Raw genomic sequence first — 24,154 nt, forward strand, 5'->3', positions numbered from 1 at the left:
CGTTCCAGATCAAAACCATTTTCTGCAAAAAGGTTGGAACTGGTTGAATAAAAAGTAGGTTTTAAAAAGTGACGTTTGTTTGTGTTGGATAATGTAAAGCTATCAACTTCATTTTGAGTTTTTGTTATATTAAAATGTTACAGTGCCCCATGATTCGGGAGATTTAAATAGAAAAATGTGCTCAGGTGTAATTCTTTGCCTCCAGCAGTTCAGTGTTTTAATTTTAGGGGATGATTTATCCCTACGTCTGACATTTTATAAAAGTTATACTTGCATACAGCATTAGGGTAAATGTTGATTTTTATACCATTTGTTTCCATATATTTGATACCACATTTAAAATGCTATTCTCAGATCCCTTTCGGGTGTTATTTCTTGACCAAGATGAATATTTTCCTGTGCACTGGGCTCTGATTTGCATCCAAACTTGGGCAGAATTGAAAAACTCCCTTCAATTTATTCATCAGCTTCATATTTTTTAGGTCTTTTATGTTTCAGTCTGAACTCCTTGCCCTTCAAAATTGTTGAATAAGTTGAGGCTTTGCTGTAATTCAGAGAGGGGTGGTGGTGATGATGGTTTCCTTTTCTTTACCTATCAATTTAGATTCTCTTTGCCTGAATCCCAGGTCTTGCTTTTGTATAGCCCATCTTCCTGCTGAGGCCTTTGCATCTATAAAGGTCTATTCCATCCTTGTAACTGAATTATCAGTGCTAGTTTGACTCGATAGAAAACTCAAGGTTTCATTAAGAGATCTGACCTGTTTTGAATCTTCATCATATGAAATGCTTAGTGTTTTACCACTTATCGTCAGTGTTCTCCAGTTTCATGAGTGTCTTGGGTTTGTTTCATCCATTGTGCTGAGCACTCAGTGGGTCTTGGCATTGTGTAAACATGCTCTTCAATTCTGGGAAATGTTACTGAGCTAGTCCTTCCACATGGCCCTTCACCACCCGTCTCTTTTTTTTTTTTTTTCATTTATTTTTATTAGTTGGAGGCTAATTACTTTACAATATTGTAGTGGTTTTTGTCATACATTGACATGAATTAGCCATGGATTTACATGTATTCCCCATCCCAATCCCCCCTCCCACCTCCCTCTCCACCCAGTCCCTCTGGGTCTTCCCAGTGCACCAGGTCCGAGCACTTGTCTCATGCATCCAACCTGGGCTGGTGATCTGTTTCACCCTAGATAATATACATGTTTCGATGCTGTTCTCTCGAAACATCCCACCCTCGCCTTCTCCCACAGAGTCCAAAAGTCTGTTCTGTACATCTGTGTCTCTTTTTCTGTTTTGCATATAGGGTTATCGTTACCATCTTTCTAAATTCCATATATATGTGTTAGTATACTGTAATGGTCTCTATCTTTCTGGCTTACTTCGCTCTGTATAATGGGCTGCAGTTTCATCCATCTCATTAGAACTGATTCAAACGAATTCTTTTTAATGGCTGAGTAATATTCCATGGTGTATATGTACCACAGCTACCACCCGTCTTTCTGTTCTCTGGAATTGTTATTCGGGTGTGAGCCCTGCACATCCATTTCAGGTTGCTAATTATACTTCGAGCAATTTTACAACTTTCAGCTTTTTTTTTTTTTAAGGTTTTAAATTTCAATCAATTTCTAAGGCCACCCCTTCCAACCTGTTACTCCATGGGTTATCTTTTCTTCATCTCTAAGATTATTTGTAACTTTGAAAGTTTTGTTTCCTGCAAGATATTTTTCTTTCCTGTTGCTTTGGCCTCTGCCCTTCATCTTCCTCAAATATTTGGTGATCTTTAGCGCATATTTAGGAGTGGAGCATTTTAAAAGCTGCTTGGATGTTGTGTGTAGGGCTGAGGGGTGGGGAGGATGGGGACTTGTCAACCATGGGGTTCACTGCTAGGCAGTCAGGCTGTCTCATTGAGGAACCTGTTGATGCATTTCTCCCCCACTTCTTGAGCTTATCAGGTTCCCCAGAGAAGTGTTTTTTTTTTTTCCATTCTGCTGCCTGGAGGGTAAAACTTGGCTGCCAATGTTCTGAGATCCCAGTGTTGGGAGAAACCTGAGGGAAATGAACAAGTAAAGTCCTTTCTAACTCCTTTGTTTTCATCACAGTATGCCTGTTCAAAGAACACCCTCCCTTACCTGCTCAGACAAGTTTCTGCCAGGATGAGTTCAGTTGTCCTGCAATACAGAGAGGATATGGAGGTTTATTTGCTTGTCAACCAGTCCTCTTTACCTCTATTTCCAGAGATAGCTCGGCTACCAATTGCTTAATAAGCCTTTGGAGGTTCTGTGATAACAATTTGAGTTACCCTCACTTGCCTGCTTAGTCAATTGCCATTTGTTCAAAAGCTTTGCAGTTTATATAATTCAGTAGTTTCTTCTTTTTTATGATTTCTGTTTTCATTTTTGACTGTATGACTTGTGGAATCTTAGTTCCCTGACCAGGGATCGAACCCATGCCCACTGACAATGAAAGTTGTATTGCCAGTGGTAATCCAGTGGTTTGCCGGGGGATTGCCTCTTGTCCACTTTTTTTTTGTCCTTAACATGCATTTTTTTTAAACAACCAGTTTTTGCCAGGGACTGTTGCCAGCCCGCTCTCCCCTTCCCCTGCTTTTTTTAAGCACTGGGTTTTAGTAAGATTTCAGAAGAGACTAGAAGTGATAAGCAGCCTGTGTGTGTGTGTGTGTGTGTCTGTGTCTGTGTCTGTGTGTGTGTGTCTGTGTGTGTGGTGATGAAAGGATTGGGGGAACTGAATGAGGCAGACAAAAAGTACAAGTAGTTCAGTGCCCTTCTAAAGTTTGGCCAAAAAGTAAAGTTTACAGGTAGGTTGCTAGTTGAACATAGAACCAATCTCATTTACTTGCTGGACAGTGTTAGGAAGCTTTGATTTCACTTCTCCCATCAGTATTGTAGACCTGTTAGAGCTACTGATCCCATTTTCTATGCCTGTTGTCCTAATTCAGATTTTGATACCTTTTGATTGACTAGATGTCTGCTATCAGCTGAGTTAATTTCTCCTCGGGGCCCTGGGTTTTCTCCTTTGTCCCTTTTCTTATCTTCAGTCTGTTTTACACAGTTGCAAAGGTCTTGTTTACCACATTACTCCCCGCATTGGTACGGAGACTGCTTCATTGTTCTTTGTTGTATACAAGTTAGAATATAGTGTGTGGACACCTCTCCAGTTCCATTTATGCTGAGATAATTTTGAAAGGTAATCTTACTAATAACGTTAGAATCTGATTATCAGTTCTTTGTGTTCTGTAGTTTATGTGCTTTGTTTTACTGCTTGGAAAAGTTCTTTGAAGTTGTTACCTTCCACTTTAAAAGTACTGTATGTGTGCGGCCTTGAGGTATTGGGAATTTTAAAACAAGGACTGATTCTACTGTCCATCACGGTGTTTGTTTTTTCCTGAAATGTATAATGAGTTTATTTGGTTTAGAGTCAGATTAACCAGAAATGTAAAAATCTGGATCCATGTATAATGGATACCTGACATCTCAGTAAATTTATTTGGGTGCAGTTGACTTAATAGTGCAGTTTATCAGTGCACTAATACTTAAGGATGACCCTAGATTTCATAAAGACTGGTTGTTACTACCTACCTTTGAAACAGTTGAGAAGAATGCATACTGATTTACGCTTTCTTCACTACAGGCCATATTTAGTAGTCTAACCTGAAATTTTGCATATGTAACATTCTAGCAAGATGAATATCCAGCTGTGTAAAATGAGTTGGCTTGGGCTATATATTGCTGTCAGTTGCCTATAATCTGAAAAGTAGCAGGGAAATTTATTATAATCTGTTGGTATTTAAAAAGAGGCTTGCAGCCAGTTTATCAGAATCAGTATTGTTTGGAGGTGTTGCCTGGAGTTCTGTATTTCACACACATCGGGTGATCTTAGCTGCATAAGAGTTGTAAGGACTTGCTTTAAGATGGTTAGTTAAGCGTACTGTTTTCATTTTTTGTTTTTATTTCTATCTTGTGTAAAGACAAAGGTTCATGTTTCATAAAACTTAACACCACTCAAGGATTTTAATCACAGACCCCAGGTCTAGCTTGAAAGAAAAAAATAGACTTGGTATTCTAAAGAGTGAATGAGATGGCAGCAGTAGGGTACAAGCTGGGGAAGGAATGGAGGTGGTGGGAGGAGGCACGTTCTATTGCCTGCATATTGCCCCCTTGGTTTGCCACTAATCTCATTGATTCCATTTTTACGAATTGTTAATCAGCAACTCTTTAAAATTCAGTGTTGTCTAGAATTGGGCTGATTACATATTGCCTTATTTGTTCATAAGCATCTTTTAGAATCTAATGAATGAGATGTAATTCCAACAGCCTCCAGTTATAAATGACTATAGTACGGGCTAAGTTGCTTCAGTCGTTTCTGACTCTGCTACCCTATGGACTAGCCTGCCAGGCTCCTCTGTCCATGGGATTCTCCAGGCCTGAGTACTGGGAGTGGGTTGTCATGCTCTTTAGGGGATCTTCCCGACTCAGGGATTGAACCCATATCTCTCTGGTCTCCTGCGTTGGCAGGCGGGTTCTTTACCACCAGCACTATCTGTAACTTTGGATAAAGACTAGGGCCCAAGGGACTGTAATTTAGAAGACAGCAATGGGGTAACTGCTAAGTTTTTCCCCACTAAGCCCTATGAAGGCAGATAGTTTGGAGGGACAGAAAGAGCATGAAGAGGACTTGATAACATTATTTTACTGTTTAAAAAAGGGTGAGCGACTTCACAGGAATGAGATCCTAAGTGAGCAAGGTGTTCTCTGTCACAGCAGTCCGAGTCAGTTATTTTAGCTGTCATGGGAGGAATTCTTTACAGTCTTCAAAGAAAGTACAGACAGTAGCAAAGGTTCTATTCATTAAACATGGATATTAGGGTTACTGGGTTCTATTTTGAGAAACTTACATAAGTTGCTTAGGAAGATAGTTTATTTCAAGGTATACATTTTATTTATGTAGGCATATTGTTTTGTTTTAGAATTTGAAGGCAAGGTTACTTTCCTGAATTATTAAAAATTTCTCTTAAAACACTAGAAGAAACTTAAGAGGTCTGTTAGTGCCAGTACCTAAATGTGACATTTAATATGTCATGGAAAGCTGTGCTTTTGAATAAATAAATACTTGAGGAAAGTAAGTATAATTGGCCCCTTTTTGTATGGATAGCCCTGATTACATAGGGCTTTATCACATATTTAGAAAACATTTGCCAATCTCAGACTGGTGAAGTGGAACCCTTTTTAGAAGAAATTAGAAGAGTGTGTTAGTTATGAGATTGGCTATGGCAATAAAGAAAACTTCGAAATGCTCAGAAATTTGTTGTAAATGGCTTCTCCAATCATTGATAAAGCATGCTACTACTAATCAGTTACATGTATTAAGGCCTATCAGCATGTCATTTTTAAAGAACCTGGTTGACTTGATTTTAAACCCAACGTGATGTTCTCTGTACCATCTGATATTTCCAGGCATACTTTCCCTAAGCAAATTCTGTTGGAACCAAGTGTTTCCAGTTCTAGGACTCTACTTCTAGAGTCTTCATATGGGCTTTAATGGGGTTTTGATTTGCACTAAACTTCCTTTTCTGACAAGATTACTCATGTTCAAATGACAATGTCGTGCTTTTGTTTTACAATTAAACTCTTACAGCAGTCATGCATTTTTTGCACTGTCTTTTTTCTTTTTTAATTTAAGCTTTCCCCTCTTGGGTGAGTTTCTTGAAATAAGATAGGTCTCACTTTCTTAGTTGAAAAGGTAAGGCAACTACTGTCAAGTCGAAAAGGACATAATGTTAAATGATGGGATTTTACGCATAACTGGTTAAATAATATTAAAGTTGAGATTATGATGGACTAAAAAAGGGCAATTTCTAGTTTTCTCTAGGATGTTATGAGAAAGGATGCCTGCAATAGGAGTAATCTCTATGGGGATGTTCAGTCTTTGCCCTCAACTGGGCTTGCTGTCAGATTGTGGTGAAACCACCAAAAGGCCTGGGAATGCATTTAATATCTTTGCAGACTTACACATTTTTCAAAAAATGGCAAATTAGAGGTGTGCAATAGCAGTAATGTTAATCAAGGTACTTGTAGTCAATGTAAATACAGAAAAAGCCTAGCTGTTATTTCATTATATTCCTATGTTTGTGTCCTCTGAGGACTCCTTTCAAGGGATGTGGGGGGTCTCATTGTGCTGGCCTGCAAAGAGAGAGGTTGCCATTATTGTGTGGGTCATAGTACTGAACAGGTGCTTCCCCTCAAATGAACTCTCTTTAACCAGCTTGTGATTTGTCTAAATGCAGGCTGGAATTAAATCATACATTCTGTAGTTCTAGGTTCTGCTAACATTCTATAAAGAGATAATGAACTTTCAAAAGTTAAAATAATTCTCAGACTTACTAGAATGTGTGGGACATTCTGTCTAGTAGATTATTTTTTAAATTCTTGTTTAGTATATTCAGTGGAATAGATATCAAATGAATGCTTCCTGAGGTTCTGCTCTGTCATTTGCCCTGTGATGTTGGGCAAATAAAATTTTAACTCCTCCAACAAGCATCAGTTTTTCCAGCTGTAAAATTTGATGTTCTTTAGGAGGTATGTGCAAAGTGTTTTGGTGGTGGTTCTCAGCTTCATACAAAAAGTGGTCAGGCTTGAGGGGAGTAGACACATAATTGTCCACCATGATGGGAAGGAGTGCCCTTTGCGAGGCTTGCTTGGGCACCTGCAGGGACTCCCTGCTTCTGCTTCTGTCACCCTTCTGGAGTTTCTTGCTATGAGGTTCCATGTAGTAGCCCTGTGATTTTCGTGAGTGATGCACAAAGATGAGATAAGCAGGAGGGAGGAGTTAGGGTAGGCTAAAGACAGTTCTAGGTTACGGAATAGTTGAAATAAACTATTTTGAAGTAAACTCAAGCAGTTTCCTGGGGAAGAGAAAAATATGTAGTTAAAAGAGTTTCAGGATTTAAAATTTGAGGTGTTTGCATGATACCCATGTGAATGTCTCCAGTAGAAAATCATTGGTGATTCAGAAGGAAGGTTATTGCCAGAGAAGGCAGTGCTGTGGGAGTGAATAAAAACACCCCGGGTAGTGTGGAAAAGGAAGAGACCTGAAGTCTGGGCTCTGCAGGTCCTCTGGATGGATGCATGTGTGCAAGATTGACCTCCCCAGGTCTAGCCCACCTCCACTCACACAGCCAGCGGTTTATCCTCACTCCTAATGACATTAGCCGGATGGAGGCTGGCAAGTTAACCTGTGCTTCAGTTTTCTTATCTGTAAGATGGGAAGAATATTATGTACCTCAAGGTTGTGAGGATTAAATAAGTATTTAAACAGTACTGGCACATCAGTGGTCAGTAACGTTAACGGGACTGCCTTTTCCTGTTGAGATAACTTTGATTTCCAGTAGGGTCCAGTTCCCATCCCTCTTAATGATTGGAGCCAGTGATGATCATTATCTTTCTTGTATTTATTCCCTGCCACACAATTACCATTTAAGTAGATGGTATTTTAGTGTGTTTATGATCTTTATGAGTCTTGCCTTCTCAACGGAAATGTAAGCTTCCCTTAACATCAGGACCACTTCTCACACTTGTGTATACAGCCATTCATTTCTTAAACACTGGTTATCTCTATCAGTATGGTGAAGTCGCTCAGTCATGTCCGTCTCTGCATAACTTAGAATAAATCCTAATGTTCTAGGACTGTTTTGGTGCCGAGTAGGAACTCAATACTTGAACCCACAAGTGAAAAATCTAAGATTATCTAAATATTTGTTCCTTCCTACTTGGGTATATTGTGACAGATGTGGCACAGATAGCAGGGAAACACTCCTTACTAAATGAGTGCTTTCCTTCTTCCTGGCAGCTTTCAAGAGTTGGTAAAAAATGCACATCATCTGGAAAACAAACTCAGACTGCCTGGGGAAACGCATTCTGTGAGACTTGCTTCCTGGAACCAGGGTGATGACCTGTACTTTAAACAGTGCAAGTGGAGAAGAGGTTGCAAAGGCATGTAGTAACATAATAACATAGAGCATAATATTCAGGCTTCTGGGTCTCGGCATCTCAATATGTAAAACTGAGGGCGGGGTGGTGGTTCGATGAGGTGATCTTTTAAGTTCCATGTCTTCAAGCAATAAAGATGCTAGTATTCACTGGCAATCAGTGAAGCATTGTTTTATGAAATGGCAACCCACTCCAGTACAGTACTCTTGCCTGGAAAATTCCATGGACAGAGGATCCTGGTATGCTACAGTCCATGGGGTCGCAAAGAGTTGGACATGACTGAGAGGCTTCACTTAACTATACATTGTTTTATACATAATTATTATAAATTGCAGAAATATTAGGTAAATTTTATAGGGCTCAAAAATAATGCCAGCAAAACTAATGACAACATCTCTTACAAAACTTTAGAATCCTATCTCTACCCTCCAGAAACAACTACTAACTTGGCCCAAAGCAAAATAGTACTGATAATGTTGTCTGGCTCACAATTAAGCAGTCAGATAATATACTCTGAGTTAAATGTGGCTATATGGCTATATACTTCAGTCAGTACTTAGTCGACTCAGTAAAATCTCAGCTAACTATGTGATCTTGAATTTAACTTTGCTATTTTCTCATCTGCAAAGTAAAGATAAAGGTATGTCTAAGCCTAGACAGCATATTCAAAAGCAGAGACATTACTTTGCTGACAAAGGTTCATATAGACAAAGCTATGGTTTTTCCAGTAGTCATGTACTGATGTGAGAGTTGGACCATAAAGAAGTCTGAGGGCTGAGGAACTGATGCTTTTGAACTGTGGTGCTGGAGAGGACTTGAGAGTCCCTTGGACTGCAAGGAGATCAAAGCTGTCAAATCTTAAAGGAAATAAACCCAGAATATCATTGGAAGGACTGATGCTGAAGATGAAACTCCAATACTTTGGCCACCTGATGCGAAGAGCCAACTCACTGGAAAAGACTTTGATGCTGGTAAAGATTGAAGGCAGGAGAAGAAGGGGATGACAGAGGATGAGATGGCTGGATGGCATCAGTGGACATGAGTTCTGAGCAAACTCCAGGAGATAGTGAAGGACAAGGAAGCCTGGCATGCTGCAAGTCCATGGGGTTGCAAAGAGTTGGACATGACTTAGCGACTGAACAACAACATTAACATAGCACTTATGTGCTTAGAACTACTGTTTTATGTGCTTTACATTATGCTAACTTAATATAATCGTTTTTACCTCTTCATGTCATTGAAACACCTCACCCCCAAAGCACTTACTACATTATGTTGGACTGTATTCCCCCCTCCCCCCCGGGTATAAATTACAGAAACTCCAAAAATTTCTAACATTGAAAATGCTTTAATAAAAAATATTTGGTGAATGGAAATGTGATATTGTGCTGGAGGAATTGGGATCTATTTATAATGGTGAAATTAGATCATTATTAGGATTAAAATAAGTTCTCTAGTAGTCAGGAACTTCTGATCTTTATTCTTCCCCACGAGTCACTATGACTTTTATGATTTTAAGGCTGACTTTACGACACTTCTGTGGCCATCCAGTGGTTAAGACTCCACACTTCCACTGCAGGGGGCATGGGTTTGATCCCTGGTCAGGGGACCAAGATCCTGCATGTTGTTCAAACAAACTAACAACAACAGAAACCTACCTCAGACCTCATGATCCCACTTAAGAAACAACTCATGAAACCTTGTTCACCAGCTGTAAAGAAGTTGAATGTTTTGGTTTTTAGAAATCTTAGTAATTCATAGTTATTGAATGAGTGTATCACTCGAAAAAAAAAAAGCTCTTGGTGTGGTAAAACAGAAGACATGACCTGTGATTTATTTGAGAAATGACAAAGTTATCTATTTTTTTTTTTTAACACTTTACCCCCCCAAAATACCTAGTATAAAACAATGGTTTGAATTTTCATTTCAATGAAAGAGTGTGTAAAAGAGGTGATGTCTATCTGGACTGTACTCATGTAAAGATTCTCATTAAAAAAATTATTTGGCTGCACCAGGTCTTAGGTGCAGCATGCAGGATCTTTGATCTTTGTTGCAGCATGTGGGATCTTTAGTTGTGACGTGCAGATTCTTAGTTATGGCATGTGGGATCTAGTTCCCTGACCAGGGGTCGAACCCGGACCGCCTGTATTGAGAGTCCAGTCTTAGCCACTGGACTACCAGGGAAGTCCCAAGATCAGGAAATTAAGGTCAGGGTCATTTCTGAGTAAAGAATAAGATGATGGGAATTTAGTCAATGCCATAAGTGGAATCATCTTTCCTATTAAGTAGTAATTAACCCTTAAATAGCATTTACTATGGGGTAGACAACTCTGTGTGGTATTATTAACTCCATTTTAAAGATGAAAACAGCACCGAACATAACCAGCTTGTCTAAAGTCACCTCTATGGGATGTGGCAGAGGGCAGAAGTGAAACTTGGCCGTCTGATTCCAGGGTTTGTGCTCGGAACAGTAACAGAAAAGTAGTGGAGCGATGGTGATAGCAAAAACAACCCCCCAGCGCTCAGACCAAATGGGGTTACAGAGATAGAAGAGACACAAAGACAACAGTCAAGACACCAAAGAGACAAGGAAATACTTCCAACCCCCTCTTCCTCCATTCCTCCTACCACTGTATCGTCCGTGTCACCAGGGAAGCCCTCCTACCACTAGAGAATGCTTTTGTCATTGTTGGTGGTAGAACTCTATAATTATATATATAACAATTTATTGGTACCCGCTGGGGATGGGGAGAAGGGTCAAGTCGGTATAACGTTTGTACTTAAAAGAATGATGATGATTGAAAGGAGAATTGCCATGCTGATGATTATGATCTTTTTGCAGTGTTTCCGCCATATCCTCCTAAGAATCTGTATTGTTTGGGGGGATTCTTTGGCCTGAAATAAAAAAAAAACAAATTTCATGATTTCTTCTGATTTCTGGATTAATATGTACCCTACAATACATATTAGAACTATTTAGAAGAATGGATTTAATTTGATTTTGATCAGTCACAAAGTCTCAGTAGGTCTGAGCAGCTGTTCTAAAACGATGCACCAAGATTCCTTATGGTGTTCAGCTGTAGTTTTATTGGCTTTGTAAATTTTTGACCTTTAAAAGTTACTCTCTGAACTCCAGTTTCCTCATCTTCATGATTTTACAAGTGTCACTCTCCCTTACAACCCTATTTAAAATTGCTAACTCATCTCCATTCCAGCAGCCCTCTTCCTCTCAATACATTATTTTTTCCCAAAGTACTTACCTCTCCTCTAACAATATGTAAATTTTACTTTTATTGTTTGTTGAGAATGTAAGCTCTATGAAGGCAGGAATTTTTGTCTGTTTCTTTCATTGCTATAGTCCCAACAGTGAACCAACGATATACAGCAGGTGTTTAGTTAATATTTGTTGAAAAAAAAGAATGACTAAATCTGCTTATTAAATAAGGATAATAGTACTTGCCACAGACTAGCCCAGATTGTGAGAATTAACCAAGATAGTGAATACAGTATATCAAGACTGGATATATGAATAAATTATGCTATTATTCATATTTTGAGGGATAATGAGATGGATTTCCTTAAGTATAATACAAAAAGTTTCATATCTTCACCTAATTAACCTAAACAAAATAGCTCACTTTTATTAACTATTATTAAAATTATTAAAAGAATTCAAGGAGCAATGACGAGAAATGAAACGTGGCCATGCAAAATTATAAAATTCTTCTGCCCACCCCCCTGAAGTAAGCTTTATTGTTTTCATTTGGTCCACTCCTTTTTGTTTTTAAAATACATGTAACCGCTTTTCATCTAGTCATGATACAAGTGAATTGCTTGATGCTTATATGGATTTCTGCTGTCCTCCACTTGGATGAGGAAAACTATCCTATTTCAGTTATCTTTCTTCATGCATCAGGTCTGCTGCTTTAGTCTCAGTGTACAGTGATTTTCCAGGAACAAAATCCAGGTAGGTGCTTGCAGTGCTTACTGTTAAGTGGCATGAGTCCTGGCATGCCACTCAGATGGCCTCATGACTCTAGTTTATGACAAGTTATGGGAGCCCAGGTTTGTATATCCAAGATGATGTTGATTATTCCCAAAGACTTGGAGTATGGAAGCTAGCGACTAGGTGTACTTTCCAATGTGTTACAATGCTTTAAGTACAGGTACCATAGGATGTGCATTATATGTATTTATGCACGATACTATGTAATACTTATAATAACCTTAGATTAATATTCCTGTTTTACAGTGTTGAAGAAAAATGAGGCTCAGAAAGGTTGAAGTTACTGGCCTCAGATTTAGAGAAAGTGATGGAGCTGGAATTTAGATCTAGAATTGTGTGACTCTATACTGCCTTGTATAGAAATATTGAATTAAGGTATAAATGGGCTTTACATTCTTCTCTTGGATTATTCTCTTTTATTAATCTAACATGCATGTACAGTTTGGGCAGTCAGAATCCTATAAGGCATGTGAGTAAAAAGCGCCTTCTCCTGTCCTTTCCACCCCAACCCTATTTTTCAGAGGTAATCACTTTCAGTTCTTGTTTGTGTGTTTTGTTAGTTGCTGTATCCCTATTACCCGGAACAGTGGTTCTCACCTGGGGATGCTTGTGCCTTCCCGAGAGCACTGGGCAATATCAGGAGACATTTTTGCCTGTCATGAATGTAGGGGGTGCTACTGGGCTAGGAGCCAGGAATGCTGTTGAACATCCTACAAGGCCTAGGGCAGTCCGAAGTGTGCCATGGTTGAGAAACCCTGACCTAAAACAGTGTCTGACATATAGTGGGTGATCAGTAAATACTTGCTCAATACATCTCATTTAACTGTTTATTTTTTCCTGGGCTCTTCCTGGACCAGGGATTGAACCCGTGTCCCCTGCATTGCCAGGCAGATTCTGAACCACTGGACCACCGGGGAAGTCCCTTCTGCTTTATCTTGGAAGTTCCACATGGAGTCTTTTGATCTGCTCCAGTGGGTTTTGGTTGGGGTCTAGGTTTGCTGTACCTAAAGCTTTAGTCTTCAGATCTTTCTTCACCAGTATTCTGGGCATGCCCTTTCTCTTGTGTTTGCCTCCTGTTTTTTCAATCCCATTTCTTTTCATTTCTTGATTTATTCCCTCTTGTTGGTAAAAAATTTCTTCTGAAAATTTCTTAGAAAGAGTGACTGGGAAGTAAGTTTCTGAAAATTTACGTACCTAGAAATGTCCTTATTCTACCCTTACATTGAGTTGGTAATTTGGTTATATAAATCTAGTGTGGAAATAATTTTCTTTCAGGATTCCGAAAGCATTCCTTCTTTTTGCTTTAGCACACCTATACTATTTTTGCAAAATCTGTTATTCTAATTGCCAAGTCTTTGTTTTTCTTTCTCCATCTGAAAGCCTTCATAATTCTCTCATCCTTTCTAACATTCTATAATTTCAAGATTATATGCTCTGCTATGGTCCTTTTTTGTTGTTCATTGAATCTGTAAATTCACGTTATTTGTTTTATGAATTTTTCTTGTATTAATCTGGTTTTCTCTCCTCTGATTCTTTCATTTCCTTTTTCTGAAACTCCTGTTATTCATATGTTGGGTCTCTTAGACTATCCTCTTTCTTCTCTTTTTTTGCTCTACTCTCTGAGAGAATATCTCAACTTTATATTTCAATAATTCTATTTAATTTAAAAATTTTACTACTGTTTTAATTTCCAAAAGATCTCTTTGTTTTATGAATAAGTTTTTATATAGTTTTCCATTCTGTTTTCAGAGTTGTATTATATTCTGTTATTTCTCCCAGGACATTAGAGAGTTCTTTTTCTTCTTTTTAAGTACAGTTGATTTACAATATTGTGTTAGTTTCAGGTATATACCACAGTGATTCAGTAATATATATATATCTTTTCAGATTCTTTTCCCTTATAGGTTATTACAAAACATTGAGTATAGTTCTCTGTGCTATATAGTAGGTTATTGTTGGTTATGTATTTTATAGAGAGGAGTATGTATATGTTAATCTCAAACTCCTAATTTGTCCTTCTCCCCTAGAGAGGATTATTATTAACAGCTTATTTTTTTCCCATGCCATGCAGCATATGGGATCTTAGTTCCCCAACCAAGATCTAATCTGTGCCCCCTGCACTGGAAGTACAGTCTTAAGGACTGGACCACTAGGGAAGTTAGAGGCTTTTTGTTTTTTGTTTTATAATGAAGCTTTCTTTTGCTTCTGCATCATCTGTTTTGTCTGAGTTTCTTTTTTTCCTGTTTACTTTATTTTTTTATTATAGAGATTTTTCTCAAATATCTCACGGTCGGTGTTGTTGATTTTACTAAAGTGATGGTTGGAAACTCAGTATGAGTGAGTGAGGGTATCATTTGGTGAGTTTCACTATAGGGTAACCTGGTGCACACCTGACCGTTTCACTGGGGGAATGCCTCAATACCTGTAGGTTAGTATCTGTAGGTCTTTTTTCCTTGGTCTAGTCAGTTTTCTTAGGGAGGAATCCTCTAATCTCCCGCTGAGTGAAGCTGACTGGGAGTCAGGTTGGAGAGTGGTCACCATATTCTGGGTGCACGTTTTCACTAAGTTCACCTAATTTTAATATGATGGTCACTCTGGCCTTAACTGCACCTGGTATCTGAATTTAAAATCTCTTAGATCTGTTGTCTTTAGATAATACAATTTATTATCCTTTGTCAGTGATAAGGAGAGGAAGCAGAGTGGTTGTAAAAAGAAGGGAGGGGACTCTACACTTGTTCCTTTTAAAAACTTTATACTCAAGTCACTTCAAAGACCCATACTGCTTTTATTTTATTTTATTTTGATGGATGTGTGTATTTTATTTATTTTTTTTCATTTATTTTTATTAGTTGGAGGCTAATTACTTTACAATACTGCTTTTAGAAGTACCATGTGTCTACTTTTAGAAGTACCATGCGTGTCCAGTTGCTGATCCTTTCCAAGGTTTTATGGCCTGGATTAATTTGCATCTTAATATCTTCTGCTACTATAAGCTTGTGTTTTCAGCTTTCACTGCTTGAATTGAAGCTATTAAATACAAAGAACCAAAATTTTTTCTAGCTCCTAAAATTTTGAGATTTCTTTCCTGTTATTCTTTTTCTAAAAAATCCTAGTGGTTTGTACATTAAAATTTGTAACTGTTGTTTTACTTATCATTTTATGGAGTTTTGAGAGCATACCATGAAAAATGTATATGCTTAATCTGCTAGGTTCAAATCCATGACCCATATTTATCTGTAGGCAGACTGACAGAAAGCTTATTGTCCTAGTTTTTGTTAAAAAAAAACCCTGCTTTTTAAGTACATTTAGTAGAGTCTTTTACAAAAAGATTCAGAGAAAAGAGAAGATTAATTTAGATAGCCAAAAATAGAGGATTTAGTGAGAAAGATTATATGATATCTGTGTGAAAATAATCTGAGAACAATTATAAAATACTTTAGTGAAATTTCATCTTGTTTTGAGCTGCTTCTACTCAACTGGCTTCAAAGAGAAAGTAATTTTTTCCCATGTAATCATGAAAATACAATGTATACATAAAAGTGGGATTCTTGGAAGGGAAGGCAAGAAGTCTCAACTTTTTTTTGCCAAAACTTTCTGGGATTTAGATATTGCTTCTTTTCTGACAAGAAAGATACATGATATAACCTAATAGAAAAGGTAAAAGGTCCAGTGATATAGTGGGTTATGTAACTATAACCTTGCCACTTTGTGTGGGTGTTCTCAGTCCTGTGATTCTTTGTGACCCCGTGGACTGTAGTTCGCCAGGCTCTGTTGTCCATGGGATTCTCCAGGCAAGAATAATAGAGTGGGTTGCCATTTCCTCCTCCAGGGGATCTTCCCCACCCAGGAATCAAACCTGTGTCTCCTACACTGGCAGGTGGATTCTTTATCACTGAGCCTCCTGGGAAGCCTGCCACTATTACTACTCAAAAATGCTAGATAATATATTAAGTTGGCCTAAAAATGTGCCAACCTAATATTAACTTATTAACCAACAATAACTTATGGAAAAACCCAAATGAACTTTTTGGTCAACCCAATATAAGAAGCAAACTTAAATGCCTAGCTGAGCTTGGAAGAAAGTAAGGGAAAGGTCAAGAGCAGGAACCCAGGGAAGCAGCAATAAGCTGCACTGATGGCATAGCTCCCCTGGATTCGGAAAGGTGATGATGCTGGCTTCTACCATTCAGGCAGGGCTTAGGGTTTTAGTGGTCACAGGGACAGTGGGCTAAGCCTTGGGCTCACATGAGGAGAGCAATGAAGGTACTCAATTTCTATCCTTCCAGTTAACTAGGCTCAGCATTCTCTCTCACCCTGTATTTAATCTGTCAGCAACTCTAATTCACACCACCTTCAAAATAAATCCAGAGTCCAACCACTTCTCACCACCTATACTGAAGTCAATATTCACTTGGTGTTACCTATACCTTTAGTACTTTACATACTTTAAAATGTTAATTTTATGTTATGTGAATTTTACATCAATTACAAAAAAAAAAAAAAAAAAGATTCTGCCCTGCATTAGAGATCAGATTAAGGGTATAAGCTTCCTATTCAACCTAGCTAAATGGCCTCAAGGTAGTTGGCCTTTTAACCTGAGAGGGAGGCATGAGTAAGAAAGCAAATAACCAGGCTTTAGAACTTCAGAAATATGTCTGGAAAAGAACTTTACATGTGTCTACAGGCCCTTGGAAATAATTAGATGCAAAAAGAAGTCAACTAAGTTTTGAATGAAATTATAAATAAACCAAAAACTGGTCCTTTAAAAAGATCAAAAAAGAAAAAACAAAAGCTTTGCAGTGTGGTCGCCAGAGAAAAGACATGTAGGAGAATGGACAAAATACATAAAACCATTTTTACTAATTTTTCCATCAGGAACAAAAATATTTCAGACATTACCATTTCTATTCAATATATTACTGGAGGTCCTAGCTAATGTACTGATAGGAAGAAAAGAAGAAAGAACAAGAGAGAGAGAAAAAAGAGAAGAAAGGAAGGACGGAAAGAAGGATGGAAAGAAAGAAAAAAAACAAAATATATATTGGAAAGGATGAAAAAAATCCAGTCATTTATTACATATTATCAATTCAGTTCAGTTGATCAGTCGTGTCTGACTCTCTGTGGTCCTATGGATTGCAGCACACCAGGATTCCCTGTCCATCACCAACTCCCAGAGCTTGCTCAAACTCATATCCATCGAGTCGGTGATGCCATCCAACCATCTCATCCCCTATCATCCCCTTCTCCTCCTGCCTTCAATCTTTCCCAGCATCAGGGTCTTTTCCAATGAGTCAGATCTTCACATCAGGGGGCCAAAGTATTGGAGCTTCAGCTTCAGCATCAGTCCTTCCAATGAATATTCAGGATTGATTTCCTTCAGGATTCACTAGTTTGATCTCCTTGCAGTCCAAAGGACTCTCAAGAGTCTTCTCCAACACCACAGTTCAAAAGCATCATTTCTTCAGTACTCAGTTTTCTTTATAGTCCAACTCTCACATCCATACATGACTACTGGAAAAATAATAACTTTGACTACACGGAACTTTGTCAGCAAGGTATGTCTCTGCTTTTTAATATTCTGTCTAGATTTGTCATAGCTTTTCTTCCAAGGAGCAAGTGTCTTTTAATTTCATGACTGCATTCACCATCTGCAGTGATTTTGGAGCCCCCCAAAATAAAGTCTGTCACTGATTCCATCATTTCCCTATCTATTTTCCATGAAGTGATGGGACTGGATGCCATGATCTTAGTTTTTTATAGAACTGCGGTATAGAAAATGAAAATAACTTTTTAGACAAACAGTATTACCATAAAAGAGTTCAGCAAGACTTGGGATATAGACCAGTATGCAAAAATTGACTGTGTTCCTATTAACCAAATTTTTTTTAAAAATGTAGTTAAAAATATAAAATAACAAAGACAGGTATCAAGAAAGAAATCTCACAAAAGTTGTACAAGATCCTTATGGGAAAAATTATAAAAGTCAAAAGATTTTGAAAGAGACTTAGAAAAAGAGACATAGCATGTTCAGAGATGGGAAAACAGTATTTTAAAGGTATTAGTTCGGTGTGGGCTGTGGCCGTGGGAAGTGAATGGTTTCACCCAGAGGGCCCTGCGCGGCCTTTCTCCGCCGGCACCGGAGCTGCTCCCTTTTCCCCGGCCATGGCGTTCACATTCGCGCCGCGCTCATCATCTTCGCCTTTTGGCACATTACAGCATTCGATGAGCTGAAGACTGATTACGAGAATCCCATAGACCAGTGTAACACCCTGAATCCTCTTGTCTTTCCAGAGTACCTCATCCGTGCTTTCTTCTGTGCCATGTTTCTTTGTGCAGCAGAGTGGCTTACAATGGGTCTCAATATGCCCCTCTTGGCATATCATATTTGGAGGTATATGAGTAGACCAGTGATGAGTGGACCAGGACTCTATGATCCTACAACCATCATGAATGCAGATATTCTAGCATATTGTCAGAAAGAAGGATGGTGCAAATTAGCTTTTTATCTTCTAGCATTTTTTTTACTACCTATATGGCATGATCTACGTTTTGGTGAGCTCTTAGAACAACGCTTAGAAGAACTGGTCCAATTAAGCGCATGCAAAAAGCCACCAACGAAGGGATTCTATCCAGCGAGATCCTGTTTCCAAGAGTAGCCTATGGAATCTGATCAGTTACTTTAAAAATGACTCCTTATTTTTTAAATGTTTCCACACTTTTTGTTTGTGGAAAGACTGTAAATGGAATCACGCATAAGCTAATATAAAATGATACCTCTGGTGTCGACAGGTTTGAACTTGCACTCCTTGAGGAAGAGCCGTGACCCCTCGAATGGCTGCATTGATTACTGACCGTCCTTAGTCCACTGGAAGCTTTCCTTTATAGGAACTTGTAGGGCTCATTTTGGTTTTATTGAAATGCCATTTAATTATAAATTAGCTGTAGATATCAGGTGCTTCTGATGAACTGGGAATATGTATCTGACCTGTGGGAAACTTCATGGGTTTCCTTATCTACCATGTAGGTGATTATATATGGATGCATTAAAAAACTAAGAGTGGGATTTTTTTCCCCTTGGACTTGAAATACTACCCCTGTATATTGCATGAATGAGAGATTTCCCAATATTTCCACCAGAGTAATATACTTGCTTTAATTCTTAAGCATAAGTGAACATGATACAAAAATATATGCTGACTTACTTGTGAAGAATGCATTTAAAGCTATTTTAAATGTGTTCTAATTTGTGAGACTTTACTTATTAAGAAATTGGTTACTAAATGTTCTAATCTGGTGGTAAAGGTATTCTTAAGAATTTGCAAGTACTTTAGATTTTCAAAACCAAATGAGAGAGAACATTGTATAACCATCTTGCTGTTCCTTTAGTACAATACAATAAAACTCTGAAATTAAGGAAAAAAAAATAAAGGTATTAATTCTTCCCATACTAATGTCATTCCAACTAATATCCCAACATTTCTTTTGTGTGTGTATAACTTGAGATGTAGATTCTACAATTCCCTGAAAGAGAAAGAAGCCTAACCAATGTAATTTCTGAAAAGCAGAAAGTAGATGAACTTGCCCTATAAGATATTAAGGCTTCTCATAAAGCCATGATAACTAAAATGGTGTAATACTGGCCCAAGGATATAGAAATAGACCAGTAGAATATAATGTATACAAATCAAAAGAATGAAAGTTGTTTACACATGAAAACATTATATGTGGCAAGGTTGGCATTACAAAGCAAATGGGGAAGTTTGAGCTATTCAGCAAATGGTTGTTGGGCAATAGTCTTTATATAGAAAATACTGAAATTTTATTCCCACCTCATGTGTGCTCAGTTGTTGTAGCCATGTCCTACTCTTTGCCACCCCATGGACTGTAGCCCTCCCTCCAGGCTCCTCTGTCCATAGTATCCTCCAGGCAAGAACACTGGAGTGGGTTGCCATACCCTCCTCCAGGGAATCTTCCTGACCCAGGGATTGAAGCCGCATCTCCTGCATCTCCTTCATTGCAGGCAGATTCTTTACCCACTGAGCCACCTGAGAAGCCCTCCTACCTCATACTTCATGCAAAAATAAAATGCCACCTGTTTTAATGATCCATGTTTAAGAAGCAGAATTAAAATTTTTGGAGAGATAATGTAAGAATATCTTTGTAACCTGGGCAAAGTCACTTGGGAAGCCCTAAATAAGACACAGAAAGCATAAATCACACAGGGCAAGACAGATACATTTGCCAACATGGAAGTTAAAGACTTCTGTCCTGATAAATGGATAAAGAGATGTGGTACATATATACAATGGAATACTACTCAGTCGTTAAAAAGAATGGAATAATCCCATTTGTAGCAACATGGATGCAACTAGAGATTATCATACTTTGTAAGTCAGAAAGAGAAAGACAAATACCCTATGAGACCACTCATATGTGGAATCTAAAATATGACACAGATGAACCTATCTATGAAATAGAAACAGAACCACAGATACAGAGAACAGACTGGTGGTTGCCAATGCGGAGGAGGTGGTTGGGGGAAGGTTGGAATGGAGGTTGTGGTTAGCAGATGTAAGTTTTTACATATAGGATAGATAAATAACAAGGTCCTACTGTATAGCACAGAGAATCATATTCTATATCCTATGATAAACCACAATGGAAAAGAATATAAAAAAGGATATGCATGTATATATGTATAACTGAATCACTTTGCTGTACAACAGAGATTAGCACAACACTGTAAATCAACTATACTTCAATTAAAAAAAACAGTAAAAAAAAAAGACTTCTGTCCTAAAAAAGATACTATACACAAAGCTAAAATCAAGCCACATATTGGGAGAACATATTTAAACTTTATGGAGAGGGAGGTGGTATGGGGGCTCAGGATGGGGAACAGATGTACACCCATGGCTGATTCATGTCAATGTATGGCAAAAACCACTACAATATTATAAAGTAATTAGCCTCCAATTAAAATGAATAAATTAAAAAAAATAAAATAAACTTTATACAACTGCCTAAGTATTAGGATGAAGAATTATATATTCATTCTTTATTCTAATAGTTGTAAAATCATTGTTTTGTATATTAATATATATTACAAATTATTAAAAAGATAAGCAACCAATTAGCAAGATGGCCAAAGGATATCAACAAACAATTTACTGAAGAAATTCTAATGGCAAATAAACATAAAAGTTGCTCATTGTCATCCAAAATGCAAATTTAGACAATATTTTCTTTCCCCTGATTGTTAAAAATTATAATCTCATAATCCCAAGTATTGGAAAGATACAGAACTTTTCATACAGTACTGATGGAAGTATAAATTGGCACAACCTTTGGAAAGCAATTTTAAATTATTTGCTTAATTTAAGGGTGCATATATTTTAAGATCCAGAAATTCAATTTCTATATATATATTCTAGACTGATCGGAGAAGGCAATGGCAACCCACTCCAGTACTCTTGCCTGGAAAATCCCATGGACAGGGGAGCCTGGTGGGCTGCCGTCTATGGGTTCGCACAGAGTCGGATACGACTGAAGTGACTTAGCAGCAGCAGCAGCATTCTAGACTGATGGTTTAAAATAGGATCAAGCATCTCAAGGGGTTCAGATGACCAATTGGAAAGCAGGAAAATAATATTAGAATCTCTATTTGTTTCAATCTAAAAAACAAGAAGGAAATGAAAATATTTAAATTTTAACATATGGATAGCCACTGACATCTTCCCTAGGTATGGTGTAAAATTTAAATCATGAAAGTTAAGGTGTTTTGAGGGTAGAGTGGAAATTCCACAGTGATGAAGAGTTGGCCACTGCATACTCCTTTATCCATTCTCTTATAGTATATTGCAACAGCTATGATTTACATACATCTGGGTAAGTGAATGTATGGGTAATATTATTTAGGTTTAACTAAGCTAAAGAATAGACGTGGCTTAATTATATTGATACTAATAAGACAAACCTAAACAAGAAAATGACAAAGAGGATATATCTCTGCTTCTAGTTTGAATACTCTACCTTCCATATTTAGAGACTTTAAAGTCATTTGTAATCAGATCTGACTTTTAATCACATTGCTATAATTAAAATACATTATTAAAATTTTTCTTAATCAGAGTTTTATTTTCTTAAGAAAACAAACCATTTAATTTTATTTCATCTTTGTCTCATTCTTTAAATTTCTACTTTTCTGTATATGTTTTATATAAATTATAAGATAATACATATAATTTATATATATTTAAATGCATTCTCAACAATACTTTATAAATAAATGTGCATGATCAAAAAATTCTGTAGACTGCTGTCTTAGAAACATTTTGCAAGTGTGTACCAAAAGACATGTACAAGGGTATTCAATGCAGTGTTGTTCCATAATAAAGAAGTTGGAACCTACATTAATATTGATAAAAGGGGAAAGGACAAGAACACTGTATTTCTTAAAATAGTAATGAGATGCTGTCAGAAGCTAAATTGATAAGTTAGAGTTAAGTGTATCAAAATGAATACATTTCAAAAAAGAATAATGTTGAACTGAAAACAGATTGCAGAAGGATAGGCTCATTAGAATGTCATACATGACAAAGTTTAAAAATGCAAACCAACTATAGATACATATTATAGCAAAGGAATCAAAACATTCATACAAATGATTCATATCGAATTCATAATAGTGTTTCTTTTAGTGAGGGAGTGGAATGAGCTTGGGAAAGATTCAGAGGTGACTTTAATTACATTCATAATTTTATTTCTTTGAAAACCAAAGGCCCATATCCAATATGGCAAAATGCGAAGGCCATATAAGGCTGGCTGATGATTACAAGGGTATTAGATATATTATTCACGGAAATCTTTCACATACTTGAAATAACTGTTGAATGATATGATACTTATTATAGAATTTAATGATTGTGATTTCAAAATGCATTGTAAAAATGTAGACACTCTCAGTTATCCATTCTTTGGCTGTTAGGCTTTATCCATCTTTTATGAACTTAACATATACTTATATTGCAGTTAGGTTTATACTAATATGTCTCCTGCAATAGCTTAAACTTTGAAAAGTATCTTATTCATTTTTTTAATCCCTGAAGACAACAAGCATAATACCCTCTACATAACAGGCCCCCAAAGAATGTTTATTAATGAATGAATCTAAATGGCTTGAACAGTTTTATCTGAACTCTTTTAAAATTCTCATAACGTACAACTGAATCCTAGATAGTGATTTTCTTTATTAATTCTTCTTTGTAGATTATATAAACTGATGTGACCTCATCTTTTTACTGCTATAAAAATAATGAGGGTTGCCCCTGGAGAAGGAAATGGGAACCCACTCCAGTATTCTTGCTTGGAAAATCCCATGGACAGAGGAGCCTGGTGGGCTACAGTCCGTAGGGTCGCAAAGAGTCAGACATGACTTAGCAACTGAATGTGCACATACAAGTTCCTGTCAACAAACTGCCCTTGTTTACTAGGGTGGCTGTAGCAAAGCTCTACTAACTGGGTGGCTTCGAACAATAGGACACGTACTGTCTCAGAGTCCTGGAGAACACAAGTCTGTAAAGTGCCAACATTTTAAGGGATGGTCCTTCTCTTCCAGCTTCTAGTGGCCCCAGGAAATCCTTGAATTTCCTTAACATGTAGGTATAACACTAAAAAAAAAATGTAGAGGGTTGCTTTAAGTAAGTAATATTTAATGTAACTATCATCGAGTGCTTGTTTGCTGGGGTTATGGCCTTCATACTTATTCTTATTATTCTTAGTGCCTAACATAGAGTTTGGTAAGACAGTAGGTATTCAAGAGATATTTGTCGAATTAATCAATAAATAAAAGGTGCAGGGACTGCACAGATGAAAGAGGGATAGACTCAGCCTAAGAAATGGATGAGGAGATGATTCTTGAGTTGGGTTTTGATGGATGAGTAGAAGTTTTCCAAAGCAAGGAAAAAGGAACAGTATGCATATAGGTGTGAAATAATGCAACATGTATTTGGGAGAACTAGAAGTAGTCTGATAATTTTTGAGATTTATAAACTATATAAATTCATATATATATAGATTTATATATGTACATTCATAGGTTTATATTTATATAGATTTATATAGACTATGACCCCTGGGTGATGTG

The 24,154-nt window shown here is 37.4% G+C and overlaps 1 protein-coding gene across 5 annotated transcripts in view; it reads right to left on the reverse strand.

Moving 5' to 3' along the window:
* Positions 1-9,806: 9,806 nt before the first annotated feature.
* The window catches only part of LOC110136866 (uncharacterized), a 39,975-nt gene continuing 25,627 nt past the window's right edge, over positions 9,807-24,154 (reverse strand). For 4 of the 5 annotated variants that reach the window (XM_020892817.2, XM_020892815.2, XM_020892819.2 and 1 more), the window contains 2 exons: positions 23,557-23,678; positions 9,807-10,898 (listed from right to left, as the gene is read on the reverse strand). In XM_020892817.2, coding sequence (XP_020748476.1) covers positions 10,829-10,898; positions 23,557-23,678 — 192 coding nt within the window. In that variant the 3' untranslated portion in view covers positions 9,807-10,828. The remainder of the gene's footprint in view (positions 10,899-23,556; positions 23,679-24,154) is intronic. The other variant, XM_020892816.2, reaches the window with a different exon arrangement.

Source organism: Odocoileus virginianus, chromosome 29 (assembly GCF_023699985.2).
Source record: "Odocoileus virginianus isolate 20LAN1187 ecotype Illinois chromosome 29, Ovbor_1.2, whole genome shotgun sequence".
NCBI lineage: Eukaryota > Metazoa > Chordata > Mammalia > Artiodactyla > Cervidae > Odocoileus > Odocoileus virginianus.